The sequence below is a fragment of the Ochotona curzoniae genome, unplaced genomic scaffold (genome assembly GCF_017591425.1).
Source record: "Ochotona curzoniae isolate NIBS_2020 unplaced genomic scaffold, NIBS_Ocur_1.0 scaffold_4683, whole genome shotgun sequence".
Taxonomy (NCBI): domain Eukaryota; kingdom Metazoa; phylum Chordata; class Mammalia; order Lagomorpha; family Ochotonidae; genus Ochotona; species Ochotona curzoniae.
In genome coordinates, this window is record NW_024467121.1 from 21,306,516 (window position 1) to 21,334,278 (window position 27,763).

General features: G+C 41.3%; 1 protein-coding gene across 3 annotated transcripts in view; it reads right to left on the reverse strand.

Moving 5' to 3' along the window:
• Window positions 1-5,665: 5,665 nt before the first annotated feature.
• Window positions 5,666-27,763, reverse strand: part of CNST (consortin, connexin sorting protein) — a 78,165-nt gene continuing 56,067 nt past the window's right edge. For all 3 annotated transcript variants that reach the window (XM_040968269.1, XM_040968270.1, XM_040968267.1), the window contains exons 7-11: window positions 26,031-26,052; window positions 25,784-25,880; window positions 19,903-20,768; window positions 11,470-11,605; window positions 5,666-8,258 (exon numbers count right to left, since the gene is read on the reverse strand). In XM_040968269.1, coding sequence (XP_040824203.1) covers window positions 8,053-8,258; window positions 11,470-11,605; window positions 19,903-20,768; window positions 25,784-25,880; window positions 26,031-26,052 — 1,327 coding nt within the window. In that variant the 3' untranslated portion in view covers window positions 5,666-8,052. The remainder of the gene's footprint in view (window positions 8,259-11,469; window positions 11,606-19,902; window positions 20,769-25,783; window positions 25,881-26,030; window positions 26,053-27,763) is intronic.

Sequence of the window (27,763 nt, forward strand, 5' to 3'; positions counted from 1 at the left end):
TTTTATGGTTTTTTAAAAACATGAATTTTATTTTTATTGGAAAGGCAGATTTACAGAGAAAGGAGACTTTTTTTTTTCTTTTTTCCTTCCTGTACCTGGGGAGAAAGAGAGACAAAGGGAGAAGCCACACCTACCCTCCCAACTATCCCAAGGAAACAAATTTTCCATTTGCTGGTTCACTCCCTAAACGGCCACAATGGCCAAAGCTGGGCTGCTCCAAAACCAGAAACCAGAAGCTTCTTCTGGGTCTCCCATGAGGGTGCAGGAGCTCAAGGATTTGAGCCATCCTCTGCTGCTTTCCCAGGCACATTAGCAGGGAGCTGGATTGGAAGTGGAAAAGCTGGAACACGAACAGGTTCCCATGTTCGGATGCTGGTACCACAGGTAGAGGCTTAATGCACTATGCCAAAGCACTGGCCTCATTTCATTTTTGCATTACATTCTAACCTATGATTCAGTTCTTCCGTGAAATGTTCAAATAAGTTTTAATTCCATAGCTTTGGAGTATCACAACAAATTCTGCCCACACTGTGCCTCTCCCCGGAATTACTATTCGTATAGCTGTGCCAATGCCTTGTCTTCTGTCTACAGAGTAAGATGTTGGAAAGTCCAGGAAATCCAAAGTTGAAAGCAACTTTCTAGTGCTTCTGGTGACTGCAACAGCTGGGGCGGGGCCAAGCCAAAGCCAGGAGCCTGGAACTCCACTCAAGTCTCCCAGGTGGAAGGCAAGTAGCCCAAACCCTCGGGCCACCCTCAGCTGCTTTCCCAGGCACGCTAGTAGGGGGTGAATCAGAAGAGCAATGGAAACTCCAACTGGTACTCTGATTTAGACACTGGCATCACCAAGCAGTAAAGCTCCACAAGATTGGCCCCATTGGGAAGCTTGAGGTTATCTCAGAACTTGCATGGATGAGCCTCCAGAGAGGAAGCTAAGCATGTCGTTAAGGTGACCTCACTTATTTCAAGATTCCCATCCAGGGACTGCTTCCCCTTCTCAGCTCTAAGCATGTGACATGAAAGTCCCCCTGCGATTTGACCAAACTGCCACTTTTAAACAATCTAGCTTTTTTTTTTTTTCATTTAGGAAAAAAAAGAAAAATAGGAAAACAAGATTAAAAGCAACTTTCAGACAAAGGTTCTATCTAGATGTGAGCTGCAGTAGCTGCAGTAGCTTTGAGGAGCTTGCACAGCTCTTGTCAACTCCCCAGACTTGTGCTCGCAACATAAGGCTCGCCCATTTATCAGCAGGTGTCCTTGTGAGGAGTGATGTAAGGCCCTTCAGCCTCCTCAATGCACATCTCCTTCCCGGCTCCTCAATGCACATCTCCTTCCTGGCTCCTCAATGCACATCTCCTTCCCGGCTCCTCAATGCACATCTCCTTCCTGGCTCCTCAATGCACATCTCCTTCCCGGCTCCTGACCCACAGCAATTAAGACAAGCAGTAAAATCCTGAAGCCTCATTCTTGATCAATGCATTCTGGTCACAGGGATCAGGCTGTCCTTACAGAATTTCTATAATTAGACTGGACTTGAAATTTGGAGTGCTGCATTGAGTAGGAAAAAAGCATTGTCTAAAATCACCATTTCAAAGGCTCAGAAGGAACTGAAACAGTTTAAAGGTAGTGGAGAGAATGAGGCCTGAAATCCAGGCATTTTGAATGATGGCGGTAAGTGTGATTAAACAGGAGATGAGAGTTGTGTAGTTAGGTCTTGCACGAGGACTGGTGCTTTGATGTCACACCCTCCAATTTTTTTTCTAACTCAATTAAACAACAGCAAAAGGGAATAAATATTCTCATGGACACCAAGGGTACCCTTGCTTCTTGTACTACTTTTGGATGCAAGAGAGTTACAAACTAGACATTAAAAAAAATATCTTGAGGTGTAATCTGTGCACATAATTGCTTCTACTTAAAATGCAAAATCAATGAGTTTTAAATGTTCTAAAAAAGATTTACTTACTTGTTTGAAGGCAGGGTTACAGAGAAAAAAAGGAGGAGACAGAGAGATCTTCTGCCCTAGAGTTCACGCACCAAATGGCTTCAATGGCCCAGGCTGGGATAGGCTGAAGCTGGGAGCTAACATGGGTGGCAGGGGTCAAGAACATGGTCTATCTCCTACTGCTTTTCCAGGTACATAATCAGGGAGCCAGACTGGAGGTGGAGCAGCCAGGACATGAACCAGTACCCATATGAGAATGCGGTGTCTGTACCACAATGCCAGCACATACCCATAAAACCAACAACTCCATCAAGCTTTACCAAACTTTTTGTCAAATTTTTCACTGTGCCCTTGGATTGGAGGTGGCACAGCTGGATCTTGGATCAGCACTCATATGTGATGCTGGTGCTGCAGGCAGAGGCTTTACCTGGCACACCACAGTGCCAGCCCCACTGCAACCTTCTCGTTCTCACTCTAGCAGTCCTTCGGACTCTCTTTAGAAGAATCATCTCTAATAGGGATGTCTTTGTCTTCGGTAGCATCTACAGTACAATGTTAAACAATAAGTGGTCCTTGCCTTGTTTCTGATCTTGGGAAGAAGAGCATTCATTTTTTTCCCAAAAAGTATTTAATATTAACTTTTGGTTTTTCATAAATGGCCTTTACCAGAAATTCAGGAAGATTACATCTAGCTCCACTTTGCAGAGTATTTATCATGAATGGTGTATGAATTTTATGTGCTTGCATGATTAAGTTTATTAAGCTTATGAACCACACTATATGGTTTTGGAGAATTAAATAAAGATCATATAATTGGAATAGGTCTCATTTGATCCTGATTATTTATTAGCATTTTTTTTTTTTTTTTGTGCCCAAGTTTGAGTGAGATGGGGATCAGGTGCAATAGCCTAGTGGTTATAATCCTTACCTTGCATCCACAAGGATCCCATATGGGCAATGGTTCATATCCTAGCTGCTCTACTTCCCATCCAGCTCCCTGCTTGTGGCCTAGGAAAGCAGTTAAGGATGGCCCAAAGCAGCCTTGGGACCCTGTACCGCATGGGAGACCCGAAAAAGGGTCCTGAGCTCCTGGTTTTGGATTGGCTCAGCTCCAGCCATTGCGGCTCACTTGGGGAGTGAACCATCAGATGGAAGATCTTCCTCTCTGTCTCTCCTCCTCTCTGTATATCTGACTTTCCAATAAAAATAAATAAATCTTAAGAGAAATATTCAACATGTACTAAACTCATAAAATGAGATGGCATATTCTTTTTTTTTAGTAGAATATTTTATGGGGTCAGTGTGGTGGCAGAGTCAGCTGGGCCTTCACTTGTGGCACTGGCATCCCATTTGGATTCCAGTACAAGTTCTGACTGCTCTACTTCCAAGCCAACTCCTTGATTATGGCCTAGGAAAGAAGCAGAAGCTGACCCAAGTCCTTGGGCCCCTGCACTCATTTGGGAGACTCAGAAAAAGCTCCAGGCTCCTGGCTTTGAACCAGCCCAGCTTTGGCCGTCCTGGTCATTTGGGGAGTGAACCAGCAGGTAGAAGATCTGCCTCACCTTCTGTCTCTGTAGGTCTGCCTTTCAAATATAATAAATCTTTTTTTAAAAAAAGACTATTTTGTGGGCCCAGCATGGTGGCCTAGCAAGCAGCTAAAGTCCTCGCCTTGAACACGCTGGAGTCCCTCATGGGCACTGGTTCTAATCCCGGCAGTTCCACTTCCCATCCAACTCCTTGCTTGTGGCCTGGGAAGGAAGTTGAAGATGGCCCAAGCCCTTGGGACCCTGCACCCAAGTGGGGGACCTGGAGGAGGTTCCTGGCTCTTGGCTTTGGATCGGCGCAGCACTGGTCATTGTAGTCACTTGGGGAGGAAATCATTGGACAGAAGATCTTCCTCTCTGTCTCTCCTCTCTGTATATCTGCCTTTCCAATAAAAATAAATAAATCTTTAAAATTAAAAAAAGACTATCTTGTAAGATGAGCATTATTTCTTACTTACATAATTTACAGAATGAAACCATTTGGGACTGAAATTTTCTTTGTTAGATGAGGAAGAATTTCAGTTTAGACTTCAAAATATTTTGCAAATTTATTTTCACTTTACTTGAAAGGAACAGAACTCCAATCTGCTTATTTACTTCCCAAACGGTCCCATGAGCTTAGGCTGGTCCCATGAGCTGGGGCTGCTTTCAGCACCAGTGACAGGAACCCAAGGACTGGAGCCACCATCTGCTAACTCCCAGCACACACATTAGCAGGAAGCTAGAATGCAAGCAGAGCAGCCCCGACTTAGGACCTTCAATCTTGAGATGCAGGCACCTGCAGTGGCATCTCAACCATCTGCCAAATGCCTGCCCTTTCATTCAAATTTTCAGTTTGGAAGGTTTTTCAGAGAAATTTTCCACCGTTATAAAATCTTAGGCCTATTACCAGCACAGGTGTTAACCAAAATTGAAAAGTGGTCATTACTGGATAATCATTATAAAATCTTTGGCTGTGAGCAAAGGTACTTGTCAAGATTTCAATCAAGTTGCTAGGGCTTGGCATGCTAGGAAAGAATAAATTCAAGCTACATCTCCCCTGAGTAGCACAATACCTGGTTTCTTTTTTGAAATTCTCTCTTCACAAATTTATTTCCTTCACCAGAAGCCAATTCTTTTTGGATCATTTCCTGTTTCCGATGGCCTAGCACCCTGCGGGCGGTGGCTAAGCATGCTGCAGGCATTTAAATATTTCTCAAGATACAGACAACAACAAGCCTGCTATTGTTTACTGTACTGCAGTCAACTCAGGGTAGTAGACAAAGGTCAAATTTAAGAGCAACTCCTAGAGACTAGCACAGTGGTATCTATGTGGCTGGCATCCCACATCGGTGCCACTGGTTCAGCAGAAGATGACCCAAATGCTTTGAGGCCCTGTAATCACATGGGAAGCTCAGAAGACGCTCCTGACTCCTGGGATGGGTCGCTCAGCTCCAGCCATGGCACCCATTTTGGGTGTGAAACAGCAGATAGAAGATCTCTTTCTCTCTAACTTTGCCTTTCACAGAGAGTGAGTCTTCTACCAAGGAGAAAAAATGCCTATAGGACACACATAATTTCTCTGTCCCTAAACTCAGGAAGATTTCAACAGTGCCAGGAAATTTTAACTCACTGTAGACTTCGGAGGGTCAGTATTGAAGCTCAATCAATGTTTCCTTTTGAGGTTGCTAACTTAGCTGCCTACACTATAATGTGTGCCCCAAATCCTGGAACCACTCTTACTCCTGACAACAGAGCAACATGATAAGATAGTTAAGAGATGTCTTGGCTTTTTTCCTTCCTTTCTCTTTCTCTCCTCAACTCCCAGCCCACTCTCCTTCCCTGCCCCTCTCAGGCCACAACCTCCCACAAGTCCAGTAAGATCCAGCTTGCATCTGCCTCTCAAAGACTCACCTTCAAATCTCAATCTTTCCACATCTAGTACGCAACTCAAAACCAAGCAAATCTCTGGGATGGTTTTGACTTTTGCAATCTAAAGGATTGAGGGTGATTTTCAGCTCCTATGTCAGATGGATGGGGGAGATAGCTTAGTAATGGAGCCTTTATGTAGACTTTCTGTAGACCTCCCCAAAAAGATGGCTCTCTCTGGTTGGGACCAAAGCAACTTCAGACACTGTGCTTTCATCTTAAAGTAGTTTTTCTCAGCACCTGTGGGGTTTCAAATAAACTCTTCGACACATTTTGTTGGTGTAGGTTTTAAATCACAAGCTCGATTTGATACCCTCAGTACAGTTCTTAGGGAAGATTAGTTACAACAAATACTTGCTTTTTCCAATGATGGGAAACATTACATTTCAGTGAAGCTGGATGAATTGTCTTATGTGTCAGAGAACAATCTTTTCATCATCAGGTGTAATTACTCCAACTCATGCAGTAAGTGACTATTACAATTTTCAAAAACTGTCTTAATTTTTCTAGTTGAGACTTCATGCCTGTTTTAAGTCAAGACAGCAGGATACCCCTGCGCTTGCCTCCCCAACCCTCACAGTGTGGTGAGCTCACCCACATGGGTCTCTAAGACTGTCATGGAATTACCTTCATTCTTTCATTTTGGTCTGCAGGTTCCTGGGGAGAACTTGGGTTTCCAAAGTGGCCCCAGTGAGCCATAGGAAAAATTGACCACCTTATCCACAGGACTCCGAGGGGAACCTGAGAGAAGTGAATCAGAGGGTATGTATCTCGACATTAGACTGGCAGAAATCAGCATCCCCAAACATCAGTAACTAGACAGTACGAGGGCAAAGTGGGAGAGGCTGACCAGCGAGGCTGCCCCCACTACAGCAGGCTTTGTGGAAGGCCTTTACAGAGCCACAAAGAGGGAACCGTTGACGCTTTACATACTTAACATACAATTACAATACAAATTCTTAAAATTCATAATCGAACATTAAAATAATCTTCTAATAAAGTCGGCCTTAAGTATAAGGAATCTAAATTTCAGCATCTTGTACACCTCTAAATAAATATCTTTGATCTATAATCCTTGAAAATATTACAGTTTATGGTGACATGAAAGACAAATCAAACAGCATTGTAAGTGAAAAGTGAGACACCCATTTCAAAATAAACAAGCCTAAAAATGCATCAATCTGAAAGAGAGAAAATCCAAACACTAAGTACACAGTAATTAAACAGCTGACACAGGGATGAACCACACGCATGCTCTGCAGCACGCTCCCCACAGATGGGAAAAGCCCTTCTAGAATTCATACAGTCTAAATAAATAAGCAAAATCATCAAGGGAGGTACTGTACCAGCCAGTAACAACTAGAAAGTAATTTCTTCCCTTTTTCTTTATAATAATCCTAAAAGAAAAACAGAAAATAATGATCACTTGGCTAAAAAACTATAATTCATGTTCGTTTTAAAATGCTGCCTAGGATATAAAAAGTCAAAGCCAGGCTTCTTCAATGGGAGACCACTGTATGTGAAATAAGGAAAGGCCACCGAACTGACAGATCTACAGAAAAATGATACCTGCCTATTCAGGTTATGATTGAATTTTCATCAAATGACCACACAGCAAAGTCTAAAATCAAGCCTGTGATATTGAAGGTACGTTGCAACACTTGAATGCGTGATCTGCTAATACTGATTTACATATGGTGAATTAATTTCATTTGCCAAACTACTGATTTATTTTACATATGACCAGAATTAAAACATCTATAGCAGGAATTACATCTTATTTGTATTCTGGGTCTTAGAGATTCTCAAAGTGTAACAGGTGCCCAGGGAGTGTTTGCTGAGTCCAGTCCAGCACACATCATTTGAGGAGGTACTGAGTTCATGACCAAGCACTGACACTCCGGGGGAGCTCTTCAATGTTGCCTTTTTGCCTGTGATTAATTTCTATATACTTAATCATGATAACTGCCACATATCTGTCACAGTTGCTCACTTCAGGGCCAAGATTTTTACAGTTCATCTAGTCCATGTTAAGCCTTCTTCACAGATTTGTGCCTGCACATCATAGTAAAAATAAAAGAATAAAGATAATTTCTGTTTGTTATTTGCTTATGATAACTGACTGAAACATACACACTCAGTTTCACAAACTGGAAAAACAGGATCTGAAAATAATGGCCAAAAAAAGCCTGTATTACATGGCTCCCAAGGTTAACTTAAAAAAAAAAAAAAAGCGGGGGTTGGGGGTCAATATTGCATGATGCTTGGAAGCAATGGCTATGGACCAACATATGTAAACCAAAAGTATCCTTTAACCATGAGCTTCACATGACAGCTAAAAACAGTGTGTGGTTCCAGGGCTGCCCTGGCCAGCTCTGCTCAGTGTACATCACTACCTGAGGGGCGGAGAGGAACAGCAGGGGCCAGTGTCCTAGGGATCTTCCCTTCCATCTGCAGGGCTTAGATTCCCCCCTGCCTCATTACAGGGATGATTCTATTCTAGCACGGCTCATCTGGAGGGCCATTCAGAGTCGCCCCTGGTTCCTCCCTGGGGTTTGGGGGAGGAGGCTACAGAACTCCTGAAATAAAAAAAAGAGATTTACAGAGGTTCACATCTTTCATTCTCACTGCCAGCATGCTTGTCCCTCTTGAATGGTGCTAGGAGAGGTAGATCCAGTGTTTAAGTTCTGCCATTCCCTGCAGTAACTTGGTGTAATAGAAGTCCACGTTGTCTGCAAAGTCTGTACAAACAGGTGACTCCACGTCACCAAAAGTGCAATACAATGCAGTCCCTCCAACACTCAGGAAAACCGTTGCTATGCACAGCAAGATGAGTAAAATACATGAGCCATTTCCAACTTCATCTGCAAACAGAAAAACAGAGGTTAAATTGTCATCATATGGAAATTTTAGCCTGCTTGCAGTCTTCTAATGTTAGTCCTCTAGGGACAGGACTTACAAAATCTGAGTGTCAGAATGTCTACCTCTTTACTACCACTAAGACTCATTCTTGTGAATTCTAACATTACAAAAACAACTCAGTGGAGTTGGAATTGTGGCATAACAGGTTGAGCTGCACACTGTGCTACTGCCATCCCATGCGAAAGCTGATGGAAGTTCTAGCTGTTTTACTTCCAGTCTAGCTCCCTGCTAATGCATCTGGGGAGGCAGCAGAAGATGACCCAAATGCCTGAGCCCCTGAACCCATGTGGGACACCTGGATGCAGATCCAGGCTCCTGGCTTCAGCTTGGCCCAGTCCTGATTATTGTGGCCATTTGGGGAGTGAATCAGCATATGTCTTAAGTAAATAAATCTTTAGGAAAAAAAGAAAAAGAAAACTACAACTTGCTCATGAATAGAATGAATAGAAAATGAATAGAATCATCTTCCATTAAACAAACAAACAAACAAAAACAAGGGAAACAGGGCCATATCTAACCTCTGACACAGGCAAAGGGTTAAATGCACATTCCAGCCTTGTATTACACTGTCTTTGGAATTCACATTACGGGATCACATTAAAGGAAAGCCAATGCCATGCTAAACAATAAAAATGTCTTTGGGTAGAATTTCTTTGGCATCTTAGTAACATCTTCGTTCCTCATTTAGCTGAACGGTGAAATTCTAGTTAGAGCAGTGATTCCCTTTTCTTTTGCTTAACAACTCTGGCAGGTTTATCTTTAATGAAAATGTACACATCAATCTTTCTAAATTAAAGGAAATAACTATTCTTTGGTAGAAAAACCTTAAACTATCAAAGAAAAAATATTTCAAAAGACTAATAAGCATGGCAATATCTGGTTTGCTCCCTGGCCCTGGCTTCTGGCTCTAGCATCCTACTCTACTGAGAACCAGGGAGGCAGGGGTGATGGCTCTAGGAATTTGGTCCTGCCACTTAAATGGGAGATCTGGATTGGCTCCTGGCTTCAGCCTGGCAGGGGTTGTTCTGGGCATACGGGCAGTGAATTTGCAGATGGGAGCTCTCTCAAATATAAAAACTAAAAAACATTTAAAAATAAATTTAATGCATCCTCCAGATTAGACACCTTTGAAAGTGAAAAGAAATGTCATCTGAATGCAATACTGGACAACAGTGTAAAACCAGGACCGTCTCAGGCCAACTGGGATATACAAACCCAATGTGTGTGTGTTTGTGTGTGTGTGTGTGTGTGTGTGTGTGTGTGTGTGTGTGTGTGTGTGTGTGTGTGTCTTTAAGTCAAATGGAGACAGGAAAAAGATACATTTTTTTTTTAACTATTCCATGGGCCTGGTCCAATTGCCCACGGACTCAATCCTTGCTTTGCATCCACCAGGATCCCATATGGACACCAGTTCATGTTGGGGATGCCCCACTTCCCTTCCAGTTCCCTGCTTATGACCTAGGAAAACAGTACAGGATGGTCCAAAGCCTTGGATCCCTGCACCCAAACAGGAAACCTAGAAGTTCCTGGATTCAGGCTTTGGATCAGCTCCAGCCATTGCGGCCACTTGGGGAGTTAACTAGTGGATGGAAGATCTTTCTCCTTGTCTATCCTTCTCTCTATAAATGTGACTTTCTAATAAAGTTAACAAATCTTAAAATAATTTCCACAAATTTGTGTGGTTTTTAAAAAAAATTTTAAAAGATTTATTTTATTTTTATTACAAAGTCAGATATACACAGAGGAGGAGAAGCAGAGAGGAAGATCGTCAGTCCAATCATTCACTCCCCAATGGCCGCAATGGCTGGAGCTGAACCAATCTAAAGCCAGGAGCCAGGAGCTTCTTCCGGGTCTCCCATGTGGGTGCAGGGTACCAAGGCTGTGAGCCATCCTTGACTGTTTTCCCAGGCCACAAGCAGAGAGCCGGATGGGAAGTGGGGCTGCTGGGATTAGAAATGGCACTCATATCGGATCCCAGTGTGTTCAAGGCGAGGACTCTAGCTGCTAGGTCATTGTGCTGGGCCCCTGATTTAGAAAAATTTTAAAACCTTTATCACCCAGGAAGTCAGTGAACTCCATAAAGACAAAACTGTATGTTTTTACCCACAGTTAAATCACTATTACCTGGCATAAAGTCAGCAAAAAAGATAATAATATTTGTGTCTCATATTTCTAGTTCATAACAGTGATTTACAGCGAGAACTGGCCCTTGTTAAAGGTTTTGTCAGAAAGTGAGCCACAGAATTTAAGAATTAAAAATTACCAACCACCAATCATTGCATGAAGTTCTCTCTTGAAGTTAATTTATGCACACAATTAGATTTGTTTTTCTTTGTTCCCATAGGAGCAGAGAGCAGATGTCACTCTCAAGATGACAAAACTGAGTCTCTTACAGGTTTACTAGTTTGGCCCACGGCAGGCTGCAGAGGCAGAAGGAGAGCATAGAAACAGAAAACTTCCAAAGCCCAACAGCTTTGAAACTGTAAGTACTCAGAAAGCTCTAGTGCACTTTCCTGGGACACACTTGGGAAGCATGCTTAAAATTGTGTGCGATTATTTTAACATTGTAGCTGATTACAAACAGGACAAGTACTCTGAGCGTTCTCAGCAGGCCACGTTTCCACTTTCCCTCGTTTACTCTGGTCTAAGGTAAACTGATTTGCAACCACAAAAGGGCAATCGTGTTTGCAACAGAAAGTTCCTTAAGGGCAGGCCTAGGAGAGAAGTCAAACAGCAGCAACTGGGCTCAACTGCTGCTCCTGAAAGACAGTTCTCTACAGCACGAAGAAGTCACTGAAGAGTACACACTTATAATTCATTTTCCACAATGAAGGAGAAATACTAATTGGCTGCTGAAAAGAAGACAAAAATACCAGATTCAGCTGAACAACAACAAAAGGCTTCTCAATACTGAAGATTAATCTACACAACAAGGGACTGAGTCAACGTTGCAATCTGCTCACTTATTAGGGCAAACTAACTGCTTAGGGATAATTTAAGCTAACAGTTTGTGTATGTTTCTCTGCTAGAAGATGAGGCAACTGAGTTTCAGCATCTTTCACAAAATCTGTGAGCAGACATCCCAGCACATACTACTTCATTCTGTGGCAAACACTGACCCTGTGCTCTGCTAGACACGATGGAGCAGCTTACCTGGATCCAAGCTGTCGTCTATTTCTTGAAATCTTACTTTTCGCTTCGACGGTTTCTGTTGCATCTGGGCAGAATGATCTCCTACAGTATCATTCCTCTTCTTTAGGATAGAGACCAGTCCTTCAGCAGGAACAACCTGCAAGAGAGGACAAGGGCCATGAGTCATGTTCAAGGGGACACACCACTCTTTCACAGGCAATGTCTAAGGGCTAATCCACAGATATCTGACTTTTTTAGTATGGGCATATTCAATTCCAACAGAAAGAAAATAATCATCAAAATCTGACAAAAAAAAAAAAAAACACAAAAAACCCAAAAAAACAACAACCTTTCTTTGTACAGATAGTGACACACACACAGCCATGAATGTCCTGACTGCTTTCCTTACCCCTGAACTGACTTCAGGGTTGGATACAAGTATAGTGTGCAAAAACCTAGAAATCAAGAAATTTTCCTGTTATTTGTAAAATGATCACTTATCGCCATTCTTAATCAGTTGGCTCTGGGTCTTGCTAGGTTAACGGAGGTTTACACTCCACCACTGTCTTCACTTACCAGCACTTTTACAGAAATAACAAATGTGTTCTACTGCTTGAAATATTTTAAAACTGCACTTTCAGAGTTTCTCTCAGAACCTGGTTACTAGAACACCTTTCTCTGAAACATGCAGAGGCTGGCAAACCAGGGCCAAAGGCCAATGCCAATTTTTGTAAACCAAATTTAACTGAACAAGGTCTGGCCCATTTTCATCTATAACTGTGTATGGCTCTTTGATGGCTAGAATGGCATAAATTAGTAGACATAAAGCTTAAAATATTTACAGTTTGACTCTATAAAGAACAGGTTTGCTGGGTAACACCTCCTCAGTCCCCCACTGTTGCCCCTTTCTATATTGTCTTCTAATTTTCATCTGGTCCATATTCTTATCTAGGTTTATATCCTACCCCTTATTTAATACCCCTCCTCAAAAACCCACTCCAAACCCCTTGCCATTTAGTCTCCAACGTGCAGAGTGGAGAAGAGGATCTGCTGGAAGAGCTTAGCTGGTGTGCAGGAGGCTCATTCACAGAAAAAACTTGTGAGTTGCCTGTTTGCTATCAGTTGGAGGTGATGACACAGGTGGGCATTGTGGGCCTAACACTGCAGAGGTCACTGACCTGCTGGTATCTCATCACTGCAAGCTGGAGACTGCCTGTAATTTCATTTATGTGATCAATAGCAGAAAATCTTTAATGATTTCCAGTTCCAGTCAGCAACCTGATAATGTGCTGTACGTTAAGTACGACAGATCCTATTAGTCCTTTTTATAACTCTGGGCTTTTAGGGCCAAATAGCCTAAGAACTGGGCTTTTCTGGGTGTGTGTCTACAAAAACCATTAGCTCAAAAAAAAATCAATAAACCAGTCATTTATTCTTTCTCTAGGAAATATATACATTTCAATTATCCTAGTTCAAAGACAAAAGGACTTTAGTCAAAATGGTGAGTACACACACACAAAGGAAGCAACTCTCCAATCTTTAGAGAGCTACAACATTACTTAACACGTCAAGGAGAGCCTTTTTGAACTCAGATCCTTTTATAATTTTCTCCAAACAATAAAGTCATAAATTCACCAGTAGATAATTCATCTACCGTGGAATTTTTAAGATGTTGTTTTAACTTAGGAACAAGACACAATCCTATGAGTAACAATCTTAAGGGGGCGCCTCAGAGTGGCATGACTGTCTGGCCTATCTTTGAGATTTGTATATTGAAACTGTAAATTCAAGAGGCAGAAAACAAACTTTCCAAGTATGGCTTTGCAAGTACAACAAAATGGCTATTGACAGACTGAGAGGCTCCTGAAGTTACAGGGAAAGGCAGGGTGTCCCAGTCAGACCAGGCGCTGGTCTCAGTGCAGCAGGCTTCGTGTCGGCTTAATCTGAGGTGTTTGCTGCTATGGGTTACAGGCGTTACCAAGCAGCCTCACCTTTACTATTATGAGTGGTAAATCAACTTTGGCAACATTTTCAAAAAGGGAAGAAGCACAGTATGAGAAAGGACAATTGCATGAGATGAGTCAACACTGATTTTGATGGTTTTCCTCTGTCTTTTGATCACTGGCTGAAAATCTGAAAATCTTTTCCTCTTCCACTGAAAGCCTTCTGTTTCAGTGGGGCATGCTTGAAGTAAAGGAGTGTGCACTTGTCCACTACTGCCTTTTAGTCTTGCTTAGGCATCTGTTTTAGGTTTTTCTGTTTGAACTGCCCTCTGTCTACAGATCAAGGAATGGTGGCGCCAAGCTTAGGTACTGGAGATGCGGGCCAAGGTGGAAACTGTTAGAGGACAGGTAGCTTGGGCAGTAGAATCTGTCCTTTCTCATTTGGCAAGAGTTTTGGGTAGAGCTCTTTAATCTCCTCCTAATGTAGAATTCTCATCATTACAGGACAAAACTAATGATCTTAAGAAGCATCTGTGATAACGTTTGCCTTAACTTCATGGCTGAAGCACAAGTAACCACCACCACCCGCAAAGGTCACGGCCTTGGTGCGTAGTCTCAGAAGGCTGCCAAGCAATTCTACAACAGGGGCAGCTGATTTATGGCACATAGCTTGTTAACTCCTCCAAACTATTTTTATAAGACATCCCTCTGCTTTTTATAAAATCATAATGTCAGTCTGTCAGTTTTAAAAGAATTGTTTTTTAAATAATTTTTTTTGGAAAGCAGATTTACAGAGAGAGGGAAACAGGGAGAAAGAGATCTTCCACCCCTGGTTTACTCCGTAAATGACTACAACAGCTAGAACCAGACCAGTCCAAACCAGGAGCCCAGAGCCTCCTCCAGGTTTTTCACGTGGACACCAGGGTCCAATCTTTCTCTGCCTTCCCAGGTACATCAGCAAGGAGCTAGACCAGAAGTGGAGCCCTGAGTCTGCCTTTCAAATAAAAATAAAATAGATCTTTAAAAAAAGATTAAAATCTCTTGCCATTTCTGTAACACAATGATCTTTTTTGGTATGACGATTAAAGTCTGCTTTCTGTGATAGGTTGATTGTTACAATTAAAAAATGAACAGAACTTTTAAATAAGGCAAACTTTTTTTCATTTTTGTCTTTCTAAAGTAGTTTATACCTTTAGCAGAAATCTCTAACTTACACATGACCTCAAACAAGACACAGTGTGATGAATAAATTTGTCCAACTAGTCAGGTCTGGGGAAAGAGGTGGTTTGGCAAACGTTTTTGTGGAATGAGATTAATGGCTACTACTGTAACAAAATGACAGAATAATTCACAGCTGGAACAAGGTACCAGCTTTATGAAGAAAAGACATCTTTCAGAAAGAATATGATGGTCATCCAGAGCCCTCAACACTGGAATGTTAGAATGTGAATTGTGAACAGAGTGCAAATTTGTAAAAAATAAAAAAGTTGGATGAAGTACACTGATGCTGACTTTTAAAAATAGCACTTTAAAAAAGCTTTGTTTTAAATGTTATTTATTTGAAAGGCAAAGTGGGAGAGAATATGATCCGGCAGATGTGCACACAGGAGGGCAGCACAGAGGGATTTTCTGCAGGCAGTGATGGGTGCGGCGCTCTCTTGCTCTCTGTACGTCTGACATTCCTTCTCTCTCTCAAATAATTAAACAAAATAGACAAGCATGGGCATTTTTGTTTAAAAAGATAAATTTTTGTAAAATATAACCAAGACTCAATTTGAGTACCATTTATTTGGAAAACAAGACAATCTGTTCACCCCTATATATGGTAACAGCCCCCTATCAGCTGAATGCCCTCCTACTAGCAGTATGGGGTTGGGTCAGTGGCTCACGATTCTTAAGTTCAGATGCTAGGAATTCCCTGTAAGCACTCATCTGTAAGATGGAACAGCTGAATGTGACTCCTACAGAAGATTCCCAAACCAAATCAATCAAAGAATTATTTACCTGACCAGTTTCCCAGAGAAACAGGCTTTGGGTTCTGACAATGAAATAATCTCACCAATATATTCTGGGTATTTGAGTATTTCAATCAAATTTCACCCTCTGTCAAAAACTTGGGTATTCAAATTTAGGAAAAGGTTGATGCACTTGAAATAGGCAATTGTTAGGTTTCAGGCTGTATCGTAGTGTCTGCACCTGTATTTTTAATTATTGTATCTATACCATGACACTCACACAGAAGTCACTTTCACCAAACCCTCCCCCCCCAAAAAAAAACCAAAAAACCACCAAAACAGCAAATGACCCAGCTATCCCATTCCTAGGAATATTCCCAAAATAAATTAAAACTACATATGAGAAGGGGATCTGTAGTCCCATATTTATAGCAGCACAATCTATAATAGCAAAGACATGGAAACATTCCAGATACGCATCCAGAGAGGAGTGGCTAAAGTAACTGTGCTACATCTACTCTATGGAATATTATTCAGCCATTAAAAAGAATGAGATCATACCATTTGCAACCACATGGTCCTAACTAGACCATTATGCTCAGTGAAATAAGTCAATCACAAAAAGAGAAATACCATATGTTCTATCTAATATAAGGAATCCATCAAGCAAATTGAAATATATGGTGATGGAGAAATGGATATGGTAGCATATCCAATGGATATGCTACCATATCCAGATGTGAAGACACAATGCAACATGCATCTCTGCTTCCAAACAAAAGATGAACTCCTAATGAAAGTGTCAGATATATCTAGACAATGGGATGATGGACTGTCCGATATTGTCTGCACCAGCAATGTTGGAGCACACTTAAACAGCAGACTGATGGAACTGTAATTCCTTATGAAGAGTTGTGACATTATGGGAAAAATCAATCGGGGGGTGGAAATTAGGGGGAGAGGAATCCCAGACTATACAGAATTGTATGATAAATTTTAAAAATAAGCATTAAAAAAAGATATGAGGACAAATGTTTTTAACAGATGAGCCTATACCTCTGATGATACTGTATTACGATCTTTTTTATACAAGACAAAGCAAAGCTTCACATACTACCATTTTGCAAAAAACATTCCTGAGTTTGAAAAACACTTCCAAACCAAGAGAAACTTCATTTATACATGTCTCCCTATTTAAAATAGTACACAGATTTTCAGTTTTCTATAAGACTTCTGTGAAAATTATTTCATTTTGCATAATAAATCCAACTCTTTAAAGCAACTCAAGGGAACAAGTGGTTTGGATGGGCAGGCAATGGTTGTCAAAAGAAAATTCCACCACAGAGAAAGCTGAGCACTACAGAAATGGTAAACAAATAAAAGCAGAGAGATCCCCTCCCCCCCTCGCAAAAAAAAGTGTGTGTATCGAGGTGGGGTGGCGGGGGGTGGCGGGGGGGGGCAGACCTGGCAAAGAAAGAACATCCTAACATGTTGTGTAACAAACAGTGGTGCAGTTACACCAGCTAGGAAGGGGCAGGGTCCTGATGGGGAGAAGCCACAGGAAGAGGTAGCATAACAATGGGGAAGCCAGCAGGTTTACATGCCTCAGTGGTTCCTGTGGAAATGAAAAATGCTACTCATAAATACTATCTCTTAATATGAGACTGTGTTCAGTGTCCCTGGCTTACAGAGAAAAAATATTTCACAATCGGTTCCAGTCCAAATGGCCCAGTGTGAACGTGAGAGAACCTCCAACAGGCCCTGCCCTGCACCTTGGCCCACAGGGGAGACCCCTCCACTCCCAATGAAGACATGTAGAGCAAAGCAGATCAAGAACTTTGATTCTCTCTCTCTCTCTCTCTCTCTCACTCTCTCTCTCTCTCTCATACACATACACACACACACACACACACACACACACACACACACACACACACAGGTTTTAGAGCACCCCCCCCCTTTTCTTAAAGCATGAGTTTGTACTTGCAAGCAAACTTATAGTTCTGAAACTTTCAAAACTATTTCCCTAGGTTTTCTCTTTCCCCCTTTTTTCTTTCTCTTTTTCTCCTTTCCTTCCCTTCCCTTTCATTCATTCATTCATTCATTCACTCATTCATTATTGTAAAGTTAGATATACAGAGAGGAGGAGAGGCAGAGAAGACTATCTTCTGTCCTCTAGTTCACTCCCTAAGTGGCTGCAACAGCCACAGCTGCACCAATCCAAAGCCAGGAGCCTCTTTCAGGTCTTCCATGAGGGTACAGGGTCCCAAGGCTTTGGGCCATCCTGGCACCAATATGGGATCATAGCAGATGCAAGGCAAGGATTTAGCCACTAGACTATGGTGCTGGGCCCAATACTTAGGTCCTTTGAAAAAATACATACCTGGGCCCGGAGCGGTGGCGCAAGTGGTTAAGTCCTCGCCTAGCACGCCCGGGATCCCATATGGGCGCCGGTTCTAATCCCGGCAGCCCCGCTTCCCTTCCAGCTCCCTGCCTGTGGCCTGGGAAAGCAGTCGAGGACGGCCCAAACCTTTGGGAACCTGCACCCGTGTGGGAGACCCGGAAGAGGCTCCTGGCTTCGGATCGGCATAGTATCGGCCCGTTGCGCTCACTTGGGGAGTGAATCATCGGACGGAAGATCTTCCTCTCTGTCTCTCCTCTCTGTATATCCGCCTTTCCAATGAAAAAATAATAAAAATAAATCTTTAAAAAAAAAAAAAAAAGTACATACCTGGCCCCAGTGCCATAGCCTAGCAGCTAAAATCTTTGCCTTGCCATCCAGTTCCCTGCTTGTGGCCTGAGAAACCAGTAGAGGATGGCCCAAAGCTCAGGGACCCTGCACCCATGTGGGAGGCCAAGAAGAGGCTCCTGGCTTCAGATCAGCTCAGCTTGGGTCAAAGAGGCCACTTGGGTAGTGAACCAGTGGATGGAAAATCTTTCTCTTTGGCTCTCCTTCTCCCAGGCTTTCAAATAAAAAAATAAAATAAAAATTTCTTTTAAAGACATTAAGTTTTAAGAAAGGAATAGCATTTAGGATTATCATAGGAAGGTAAATTAGTTTTGCTAACTATGTGTAGCTTTTGGGATTAAACTACCTGATTTAGTAGACCAAGAAAATTCCAGGGAAAGGGACAAAATACACTAATTTCACAGAAAGGCTAACTTTAAATAACCTATAATTTCCACTGCTAGTATTACCTAGTAGGAAAACTTAATGAGCTTAAGAGAGGAATTCTCCATTTAGTTGCAATGTTAATTCAACAGTTTGGAACTCCCTGTCCCAGGGTTCTAGTTAAAATAAGTAAAAACTTAAATACTTCTGGGCTAAGGGCTTTATAGTTAGCTCTATTTTTAAAAATATTTTTAAAAATCTGTGACAAAATATGCAATGCAAAATTACATTAATCGTTTTTAAGAATATATAATTTTGTTGTATTAACTGCATTATTAATGTGCAATAATGGCTACTATCTAGTATTTCTGAAAATTTTCATCAACCCCAATGGAAATTCATTAAGAAATATTAAATTTTATTTAAAACAAATTAAACAAAATCACAATTTATGGAGAATGAACTATACATGGCAATCAAGTCGTTTTGTTAAAAATAAAGACAACAGTAGATCATAGTTTTAGAGAACTCATTATAAATAGCAATAAAGGAAGCTACTGAAATAAGTTTAATGATGCTAGAAACTTGTTCATTGGGTTCTATTTTCAGATATAATTTCTTGGCTACTTTTGGTTTATTTTTCTGTTTTCCCTCTGAAACTAATTTGTTTCACTGATAATGCCAAGTTACAATATGATGGGTATAAATAGAACCTAAAAATAAAATTAAGGAGAAGAAATACTTGTAAAGACAATAGCACAGAGTGGCAAAAAGCAGCTCCCGAGGGTGGCAGCTGAGCCATGCAGCTGGTATCGGGGCTCAAGTCAGGCACCTGACTGTGTTTCCTACCATGACAGGCCACCTTGAGGAGGGTGTCATAGCTCTGATGTAGCATTTATGTTTTCTTTTGGTCAACTGTTTTATTATGTCACCACACAAAGGACAAGGGCCATCTTTCTGGGACCTTGTTTTAGATTTTGTGCTTAAGAATTAATCTAGTGCCCTCTCATTACATTTTAAAAGGTTTCCTCCATTCCATTATTGAAGCTTAAAAACACATCAGCACAAGGGAGAAAAGGTGGGTATATATTACATGTATTTTGTCTCCTAGACATATGACATGAAAACATGATTTCCTTAATACAACATTAGTACTCTTGATCCTAATTTGTAGCAAAATCAAGTTTAAAAAATAATCACAGGACTATTAAAAATTGGTATTGATAATACAGCTTAATGTATCTGCTAGCATGCACTGCAACTCCTTAAAGTATAAACATTATCACAATTGAGTCATTTTATTCCATACATATAAACAACTATAAGTACTAATGATTACCAGTATATGTTGACTAAAATGATCATAAAATCAGGCAATATTCTGCATAAATTCTAGCTTCGAAAAGTGCCTTTTATGTTTAATTGTACTTCATCTTTAATTTACCTCGGCAATTTCTATCCTCTTGGCAAGATCATCAAGAGAAAGACAGTTGTCATCAGGCAGATTCTCCTGGAGACTGTAGGAGTCTTCCTCAGGAGAAAGGTCCTGAAGCAGCTCCGAGTCCTCCTCCTGGCTGTCTTCACACCAAAGGGAATCCTCCTCAGGGTCTGGTAAGCACCCTTCCAGAAGGCTGTTCAAATAGTCTTCGGTTTCCTTAGCGACTGGGTCTTCCTGCTCTCCCTTTTCCTCTGGGGCCATACGCGCCCGAGGCAGCAGTGGTGGACTTAAGTCAGATAAGTCATTCTTTTCACAAAGTGCATTCCCAGAACCCTGCGAGTCACCGTGACCCCGCAGCGACTTCCCATCACTGTCAGTGAGATCAGGTTGCTGCAGTTCATTTAATTCATTGTTCTCAGGTTGGCCTGTGGGCAACACACTCTGAAGTGGTAGACGGAGTTCTTTCCTCCTAGTCTGCGAATATTTACTCTCAGAAGTCAACGCAGCAGGGACAGAGTCACAGCCTGGTACCGTGAGCGGCTCCGTGGCTGGGTCTCCGGGAGGTGAAACCTTAGGGTCTTCAGCAACACCCCCTGCCGTGGCCACATCTGGGCAGTGGTCGGCCTGAGCCAGCTGCAGATGGCTGTTATCCACACAGGCATTCTCGGCAGCGTCTGGCCCAGTTCTGCTTCGGGCTGTCTCCGCGGACTGGGCGTGGAGCTCCAGCTTGGCTCCTGCGCTGCCAAGCAGCTCCTCCCTGTGGTCCTTCGCTGCGGTGACTGCCTGCTCCGCCAGGGGATCACCGCAGCCGCCGCTCTCTGGGGGATCTTCCTGCTGCTGGCTCTCTGTACCCGGCTCCACGGCCTCACTCTCTAAAGGTTGAAGACAAACAAGCTGCTTTAGGAGTCAACATAATATTTTGTGTAAGAAGGAAGAGAAAAGGGTGTGTGAGAAACAGGTGTAGCACCATGACAGTCTAACCCCCTCAAAAAGAAATTCTATCTGGGGCATACCAGATAGAGAAAATATCCAAATATTTGATAAACTCCTTTATAGCATAACAACTGATTATTCAAAAACCTGTAAATACAACAGTTTAGTCTTTAACTGATATTCTTAGAAAATTTAATAATTTTAGCTTATTATTTTTAAATTAATATATTTACTGTCCTCTCACATTTAAATAAAACTGGAAATTTTTCACTGTATTTTAGACATGGTATATTAGAAACTAGTTGACATGATAATCTTTAGTAATATTTACAATAAAACATAAGCAATATTGAGCTGGTTTACTAAGGCTAAAGAAACAGAAGTCTGTTCTGTCTACATTTATAATATGAATCCCCTAGTAACTGTGGTCCCAAATATTCGTATTTTCTTAAAGGGAGGCAGCAAAGGGTAGTGATAAAAATAAGTTTCAGCAAGAAGTAGCAACATAGGCTCTTAAAAATAACAGTAGCAATAGGTTTGAATGCTGACAACCATCCAGTTTCTATCTTAAAGAATATCAACTTCATTCCTACCTTACAAGCTTTAACTTTTTGTATAGTTATATACTGTTTGATTTATAAAAAATTATGACCAAAGGTAAAGATAAAACATTGAAATGATGACTTTGTTTTACTTTTTTTTTCATTTATTGGCATTTTAATAATTTGCTACTGACAACTCAGGCCCGGGATTTTACTTCAAAGTCGTCTTCAGGTTGAAGTATTTTGCACAGAGGTGAAGATACTGCTTGGGATGCTGCTTCACCTATCTGAGGGCCTGGGTTCAAATCCTGACTGCTACTTGTAGCTTCCTACAAATGCACACCCTGGGAGGCAGCAGGTGACACTCACATAGGAGGATTCCTGTCACCCACAGGGGGGACGTGGGTTGGGTGCCTGGCTCCTAACTTTATCCTGGTCTTGGCTATTATGGGCATCTTAGAAGTAAGTCATGGCTGCTCCACCTCTGACCCAGCCCCCTGTTAAGGTACCTGGGAGAGCAATGGAGTGTGTAAGTAGTTTGGCACCGGCCACCCAAACAGGAGACCTGGGAGAAGCTTCCAACTCCTAGCGTGGTCTAGTCTAGCCCTAGTTATTCCAGTCATTTGAAGAGTAAACCAGCACATAGAAAAGCTGTCTCTTTCTTTCTCTTGCTAACTCTGCCTTTCAAATAAATAAACAAATCTTAAAAAAAAAAAAAAAAAAGAGAAAGAAAGGCTAGCATTGTAGTGTAGTGCGTTAAGCCGCCACATATGATATTGGCATCCCACATAGGTACTGGTTTGAGTTCTGGCATTCTTTTATTTTTAAAGATTTATTTCTATTTCTGTTGGAAATAAAAATTATTAGAAATAAAAAAAGAGAAGGAGAGACAGAGTCAAATTTCCTCCATTCACTGATTTACTCCCCAATGGCCACAATGGCTGTAGCTAAGTTGATCAGGAGCCAGGAGCTTCTTCGGGTCTCTGACATGGATGCAGGGTCTCAAGGCTTTGGGCCATTCTTTACTGCTTTTTCAGGCCATTATCAGGGGGCTGGATGGAAAGTGGAGCAGCTAGGACACAAACTGGCCTCATATGGGATCCTGGAGAATACAAGGCGAGGATTTAGCCACTAAGCTATTGTGCTGGGCCTCTGGCATTCTTTTAAAACAGGTTTAATAAGAGAAACAAAGGACAAAGTTACATTGTAAGTGGTCTAAATTATTCCTTTTTAAGTTCTGAATACCCAAAAGTTCAGAAGACTCAAATTCACAGGAGCTACAGACAGTGAAATTGGGACTATAGCCTCACACTATTATACCACAGGACACAGAATCCCGCACATCAGAGCAATGGACTGTGCTGCTCCCAGCTTGGAGTAGGCTATGTAAAGACTGCAACATCTCTGGAGTAAGTCTGCTGGTGCCATGGGAGCCATGACACATCCCCCACAGAAAAACCTGGGCATCGTCATCAATGCTAATCTAGTTTGTTCCAAATGTCAGCTGCTAGCTCTTGGCAGTTGGAGGGCAGAGAGGAAGAGGAGCTTTGAATAAAATGAAATGTGAGTGTTAAAAAGAAATCTGAGATGTCATTATATAAATGAAAATGAGGCGGGAAACTGAACCTTCTAGACAAAATTCAACCATTTAGTAATGCCATACCTAAATGAGTTGAGATAACACAAATTCAGTGATAAAGATTATCTGTGGGTATGATGTATTACTTATAAAGATAATCCACAGATACCAAAACAGGTACATTATCCTGTTATTTAGAAATACATGGGCCAGCATTGTGCCAGAGCTGGTTAAGCCACCTTCTCTAATGCCAGCATCCCACGTGAGCACCAGTTCAAGTACCAACCGTTCCACTTTTGATCAAACTACTTGTTAAGATGCCTGGGAAAGCACTAGAAGATGACCTGCGTGTTCAGTCTCTGCTAGTTATATGGGAGACTCGAGTAAAGCCCCTGAATAAATTTTTTTAAAACTTCAAAAAAATTTACAAAATATTATGAAACAATCAGACCAACAAGTCATAATTTAAGATGCAAAGGGCGAGAGACTTCCAACCTGCATGTAGAGCCTGCTATAGCGGGGATATTAGTTCTGGTGTCCCACAGATGCCCATGCATCAAAACATGGTCTCCAAAGTCTTACATTAACAGCTAATGGCATGATGTTAATTCATAATAGATTGTGGGTGTAGACTAGATCCAGCTATGCTATCCAGGAGGTGACCCAGTGGGAGGTCTTGGGGTGCCCTACCAAGGTAGTTCTTGAGAAAAGGATAGTTATAAAAGCCATGCTGATCTCAGTCTCCCTCTGCTTGATGGCTTGCCATGTAACCCTCCCTGTGTACCCACCACCACTGACCTCACAGGATGTCAGATCAATGCAGCCACCTATTCTTGGACTGTGAACCTCCAAAACCATGACAACCATGACCTAAAATAAACCTCATAAGCAGCTTCCCTCAGTATATGTGATAGAGATGAAAAGCTGACTCCCACGGAATCAGCTTTGCTCTTGACTTCTCTCCAACTCTGGCAAGAATTCTTCCTTCAGCATTCAGTTCATTTCCTCCTAAGCAGGTGATCAGTGGGATGTGAGGGTTGCTGAAGCCCTGCTAGTGCATGTGACTGACCAAGCAGGCATGCGCTGTGCTTCATTAGGACCAGAAGTTCTCGTTGCAAAGCAAAGAACCAAGTAAGAGAGTGAAACTTGGTGCCTCAGTTTCCCCATGTGTGCACACCATGTGACTCCCAGCAGAGGTAAGGCTGGAATAGTGCCAAGCTAGTGCTAGGTACAAACAAATTCTAAGTTTAAAATTCAAAGAAATAGCTTTTTTTCCCTCTAATATACACAATGTGGAAACACACCCACATTCAAACAAAGTGGCCATTTTATGCTTTCCTCCTTTGGTATGTTATTATGAGAGGCTTATTTACTCTAATTCTAATGTAAAAATAGCGGGAAAGGCAATGTCTTCATCTTGCTTCCCAAGAAAAACTAACAGATTCTAAGAAACAAACAAAAAGTACTTGGTAAAGAATAGAAGGTATAAAATGATAGCAGCACCACCATCCTGTATCTTTTGAGTGACTCATCTGAAACACCTGGTACTTTCTCTTTAGTATCAGATCCAGAAATATGAAATCAGCCATCAGGGAAAAAAATCAAAAACTACCTGGGAACATTATTTTGTCCTGAAATTTTTATGATGAACACTCTGCATTTACAGAAAAATTTCTAAAAATGTTTTTTAAAATGCTTACTCATTTGCTTTCATCTACTTTAAGGGGTAAAGTGATGGGGGAGAGAGGGACAAAGTGTGTGTGTGTGTGTGTGTGTGAATATATATATATATATAGATATATGTATATGTATATAAAGAGAGAGAGAGAGAGAGAGAGAGAAAATCTTCCAACCACTGGCTCATTCTTCAAATGGCTGCAACAACCAGGGCTGAAGCCAAGAGCCAGGGATTCCATCCTGGTCTCCCACATGGGTAGTAAGGGTCCATGCATTTGGGCCCTCATGTGTTGCATCCTTAGCACATTAGTAGGAAGCTATATTAGAAGTAGAGTGGCTAGGACTCAAACTGGCACTTTGATACGGGATGTGGGCACTCTAATAGCCTTTCATCACATGCAGCAAGATGGCAGAACTGTAAAAAGTCATCAATGGGCCCGGTGCAATAGCATAGTGGTTAAAAAATCCTTGCCTTGAATGCACTGGGATCCCATATGGGCACTGGTTCTAATCCCGGCAGCTCCACTTTCCATCTAGCTCCCTGCCTGTGGCCAGGGACAGCAGCCTTGGGACCCTGTACCACATAGGAAACCCAGAAGAAGCTCCTGGCTCCTGGTTTCGGATTGGCTCAGCTCCAGCTATTGTGCTCACTTGGGGAGTGAACCATCAGATGGAAGATTTTCCTCTCTGTTTCTCCTCCTCTCTGTATATCTGACTTTGTAATAAAAATAAATAAATCTTAAAAAAAAGTCATCAATAAGGTCATCAACAGAGGAGACAGAATAGGTTGATATAGATAAATGAACAAGATACAGAGCTTTGAAACAACAAATTTCTTATAAAGTCCACATAAAAGAATGTGTAGTTATACTAAAACTGCCTATTCCAGAGCATTTTGCAAAAACTTCTCATAGTGTTAGCTACTTTTCACACTGTACTAACTATTAAAAATTCTGAAATAATTTTATGCTTTTGTAAGAATTTAGGTATTTTATAGTATCTACTACTATGGAAATAAGGAGGAAGCACAAAACAAATTTTTTCTAGGTGAGAGTTATGTATTAAAGTGTAAATGGGAAAAGAAATCCTTCACAGCAATTGAGCATGCAGTAAAAGACCACAGGGTGGGTTGTTGTAGCTCAATCTACAAACACACCTGAGTCTCCGGTTGCGGTTCCTCTCTCCTTCGGTTCTTTGGAGGCTATTAACTGAGGAAAGCTTCTTTTTCGCAAGGATCTTTCCACAGCTGCTATCTAAAATACGGGGGAAAAAAATCAATCTTTTTACAAACACATGAATTTAGAAAGTTAAAAAAATAAAAAAAGATTATTTTGCTCTAAACAGCCAAACATACTGTCACTAATACTATTCTATAAATATTTTCACAAGAAACAATATCTTACCTTATGTTTGGTTAAAAGAGGACTGTGGGGGAAAAAAAAAAGAAGAAAATTTTAAGGAATGACAGCAGTGATAAACTTCCAAATAAACGTCACTGAAATGGCTATAAAAAAATACTGCTCGCCAGGATTCTAATATCAGCACTGAGGACTTCCCCGGCTGAAACACTACACTGCTCACATGGTTCAAAGTGCAGCTACGTGATGTGCTAGTCTCCGTAGGTAACCAACCCTCAAAGAAGCTACAAATGCTGAAATAACGGAACAAAAAAGATGCTAAACTTCTGCCAATTGTGTATTTAAAACCCTTCACAGACATGTGTATTTCTTTTTTTTTTTTTTTGCAAACTTCATTTTATGTTACTGGAGTCTAAAATAGATTATGGTAGATGAAAATTTAAATGGAATCATGCATAGAATGAGATAACAGAAAGTAACTTTTAAATACTAGATTCTGAAGAATATCAAAATAAAGGAACATAAAAATCCAGCAAAAGCATGCACAGAACTGTTCAATCACTTTATTAGCAACATTTAAAAAATCAGGAACCACTGACTATTAGCAACAGAATGGATAAACTGCTGCACAGTCATATAACAAATCTGCAGAGCAATAAAAAAGATCAAACTACACTTAAGTGCAACAATCTCTAACGCAAACATGATGACGGGTACAAGAAGCTAGATACAAAAATCTATATTCTGTATGGTGTCATTAACACGAACAGGGAGACATTGTAAATCTCAGAGGGGCCTCATCAGGGGCTGCGACACTAACTTATTCAGAGTGGGAGTTAGACACGTATGCATACAAAAGGTTAATCAACCTCCTATACTTTGAGATAATGTAAGAATCAAAAAAAAATTTAAGTCTAAATTTCACAGTAATTATTTGGGATAAATTATCCAAATTTTACAGCATAGAGACTATACTAATATTAAAAGTAATATGTATTTACTGGCTAAATAACTACATCACTGTTAACATATTAAGAAAGTATTAGTTTCATGGGAAGGACAGGAGAGGTATCTGTATCAAATATTTTTTCATAAAGGGAACAGAGAGAGAGAAAAAGAGATGAATCTTCCATCTGCTAGTTTACTCCTCAAATCCCTGCAGCAGCCAGGCCTGGGCCAGGCTGATGTCAGGAGCCAGAAACTCCATCCAGGTCTCCCACGTGGGTTGTTGGGAATCAAGTGTTTGAACCGCTGTCTGCGTCCTCCGAGCAAGTGGACTGGCAGCACACAAGGAATCTCAAATGGTGACTTAACATGCTGACTCACAATGCCCATGCACTGCCTTAAATATTCTGAAACTAAGAAAAATGATTTCTGTTTTCAAAAATTCCATTATTTCATAATGATACAAAATTGAAAGCTTAGCCATTTAAATGCTAAGAAATGAGGTTAAACATGCAAATTTCTAAAAAAATGCTATTTCTGAGGTTCAAAGTGACTCATAACAGGCCTCTGAACCTGGAATTATTGTTCAAAGGCTGGTCTCCACAAAGGGAAAATCCAAAAGCAAATTTTCTGTCTACTGTATGAGCTCAGTAACAACTATACGGCACAGTTCCATTAAGAGAGCTTTAGTTCTCGGCGTGCTGGCCTAGCAGCTCAAGTCCTCGCCTGGAACACACTGGGATCCCATTTAGGCGCTGGTTCTAATCTTGGCAGCCCCGCTTCCCATCCAGCTCCCTGCTTGTGGCCTGGGAAAGTCTTGGGTTCCTGCACCC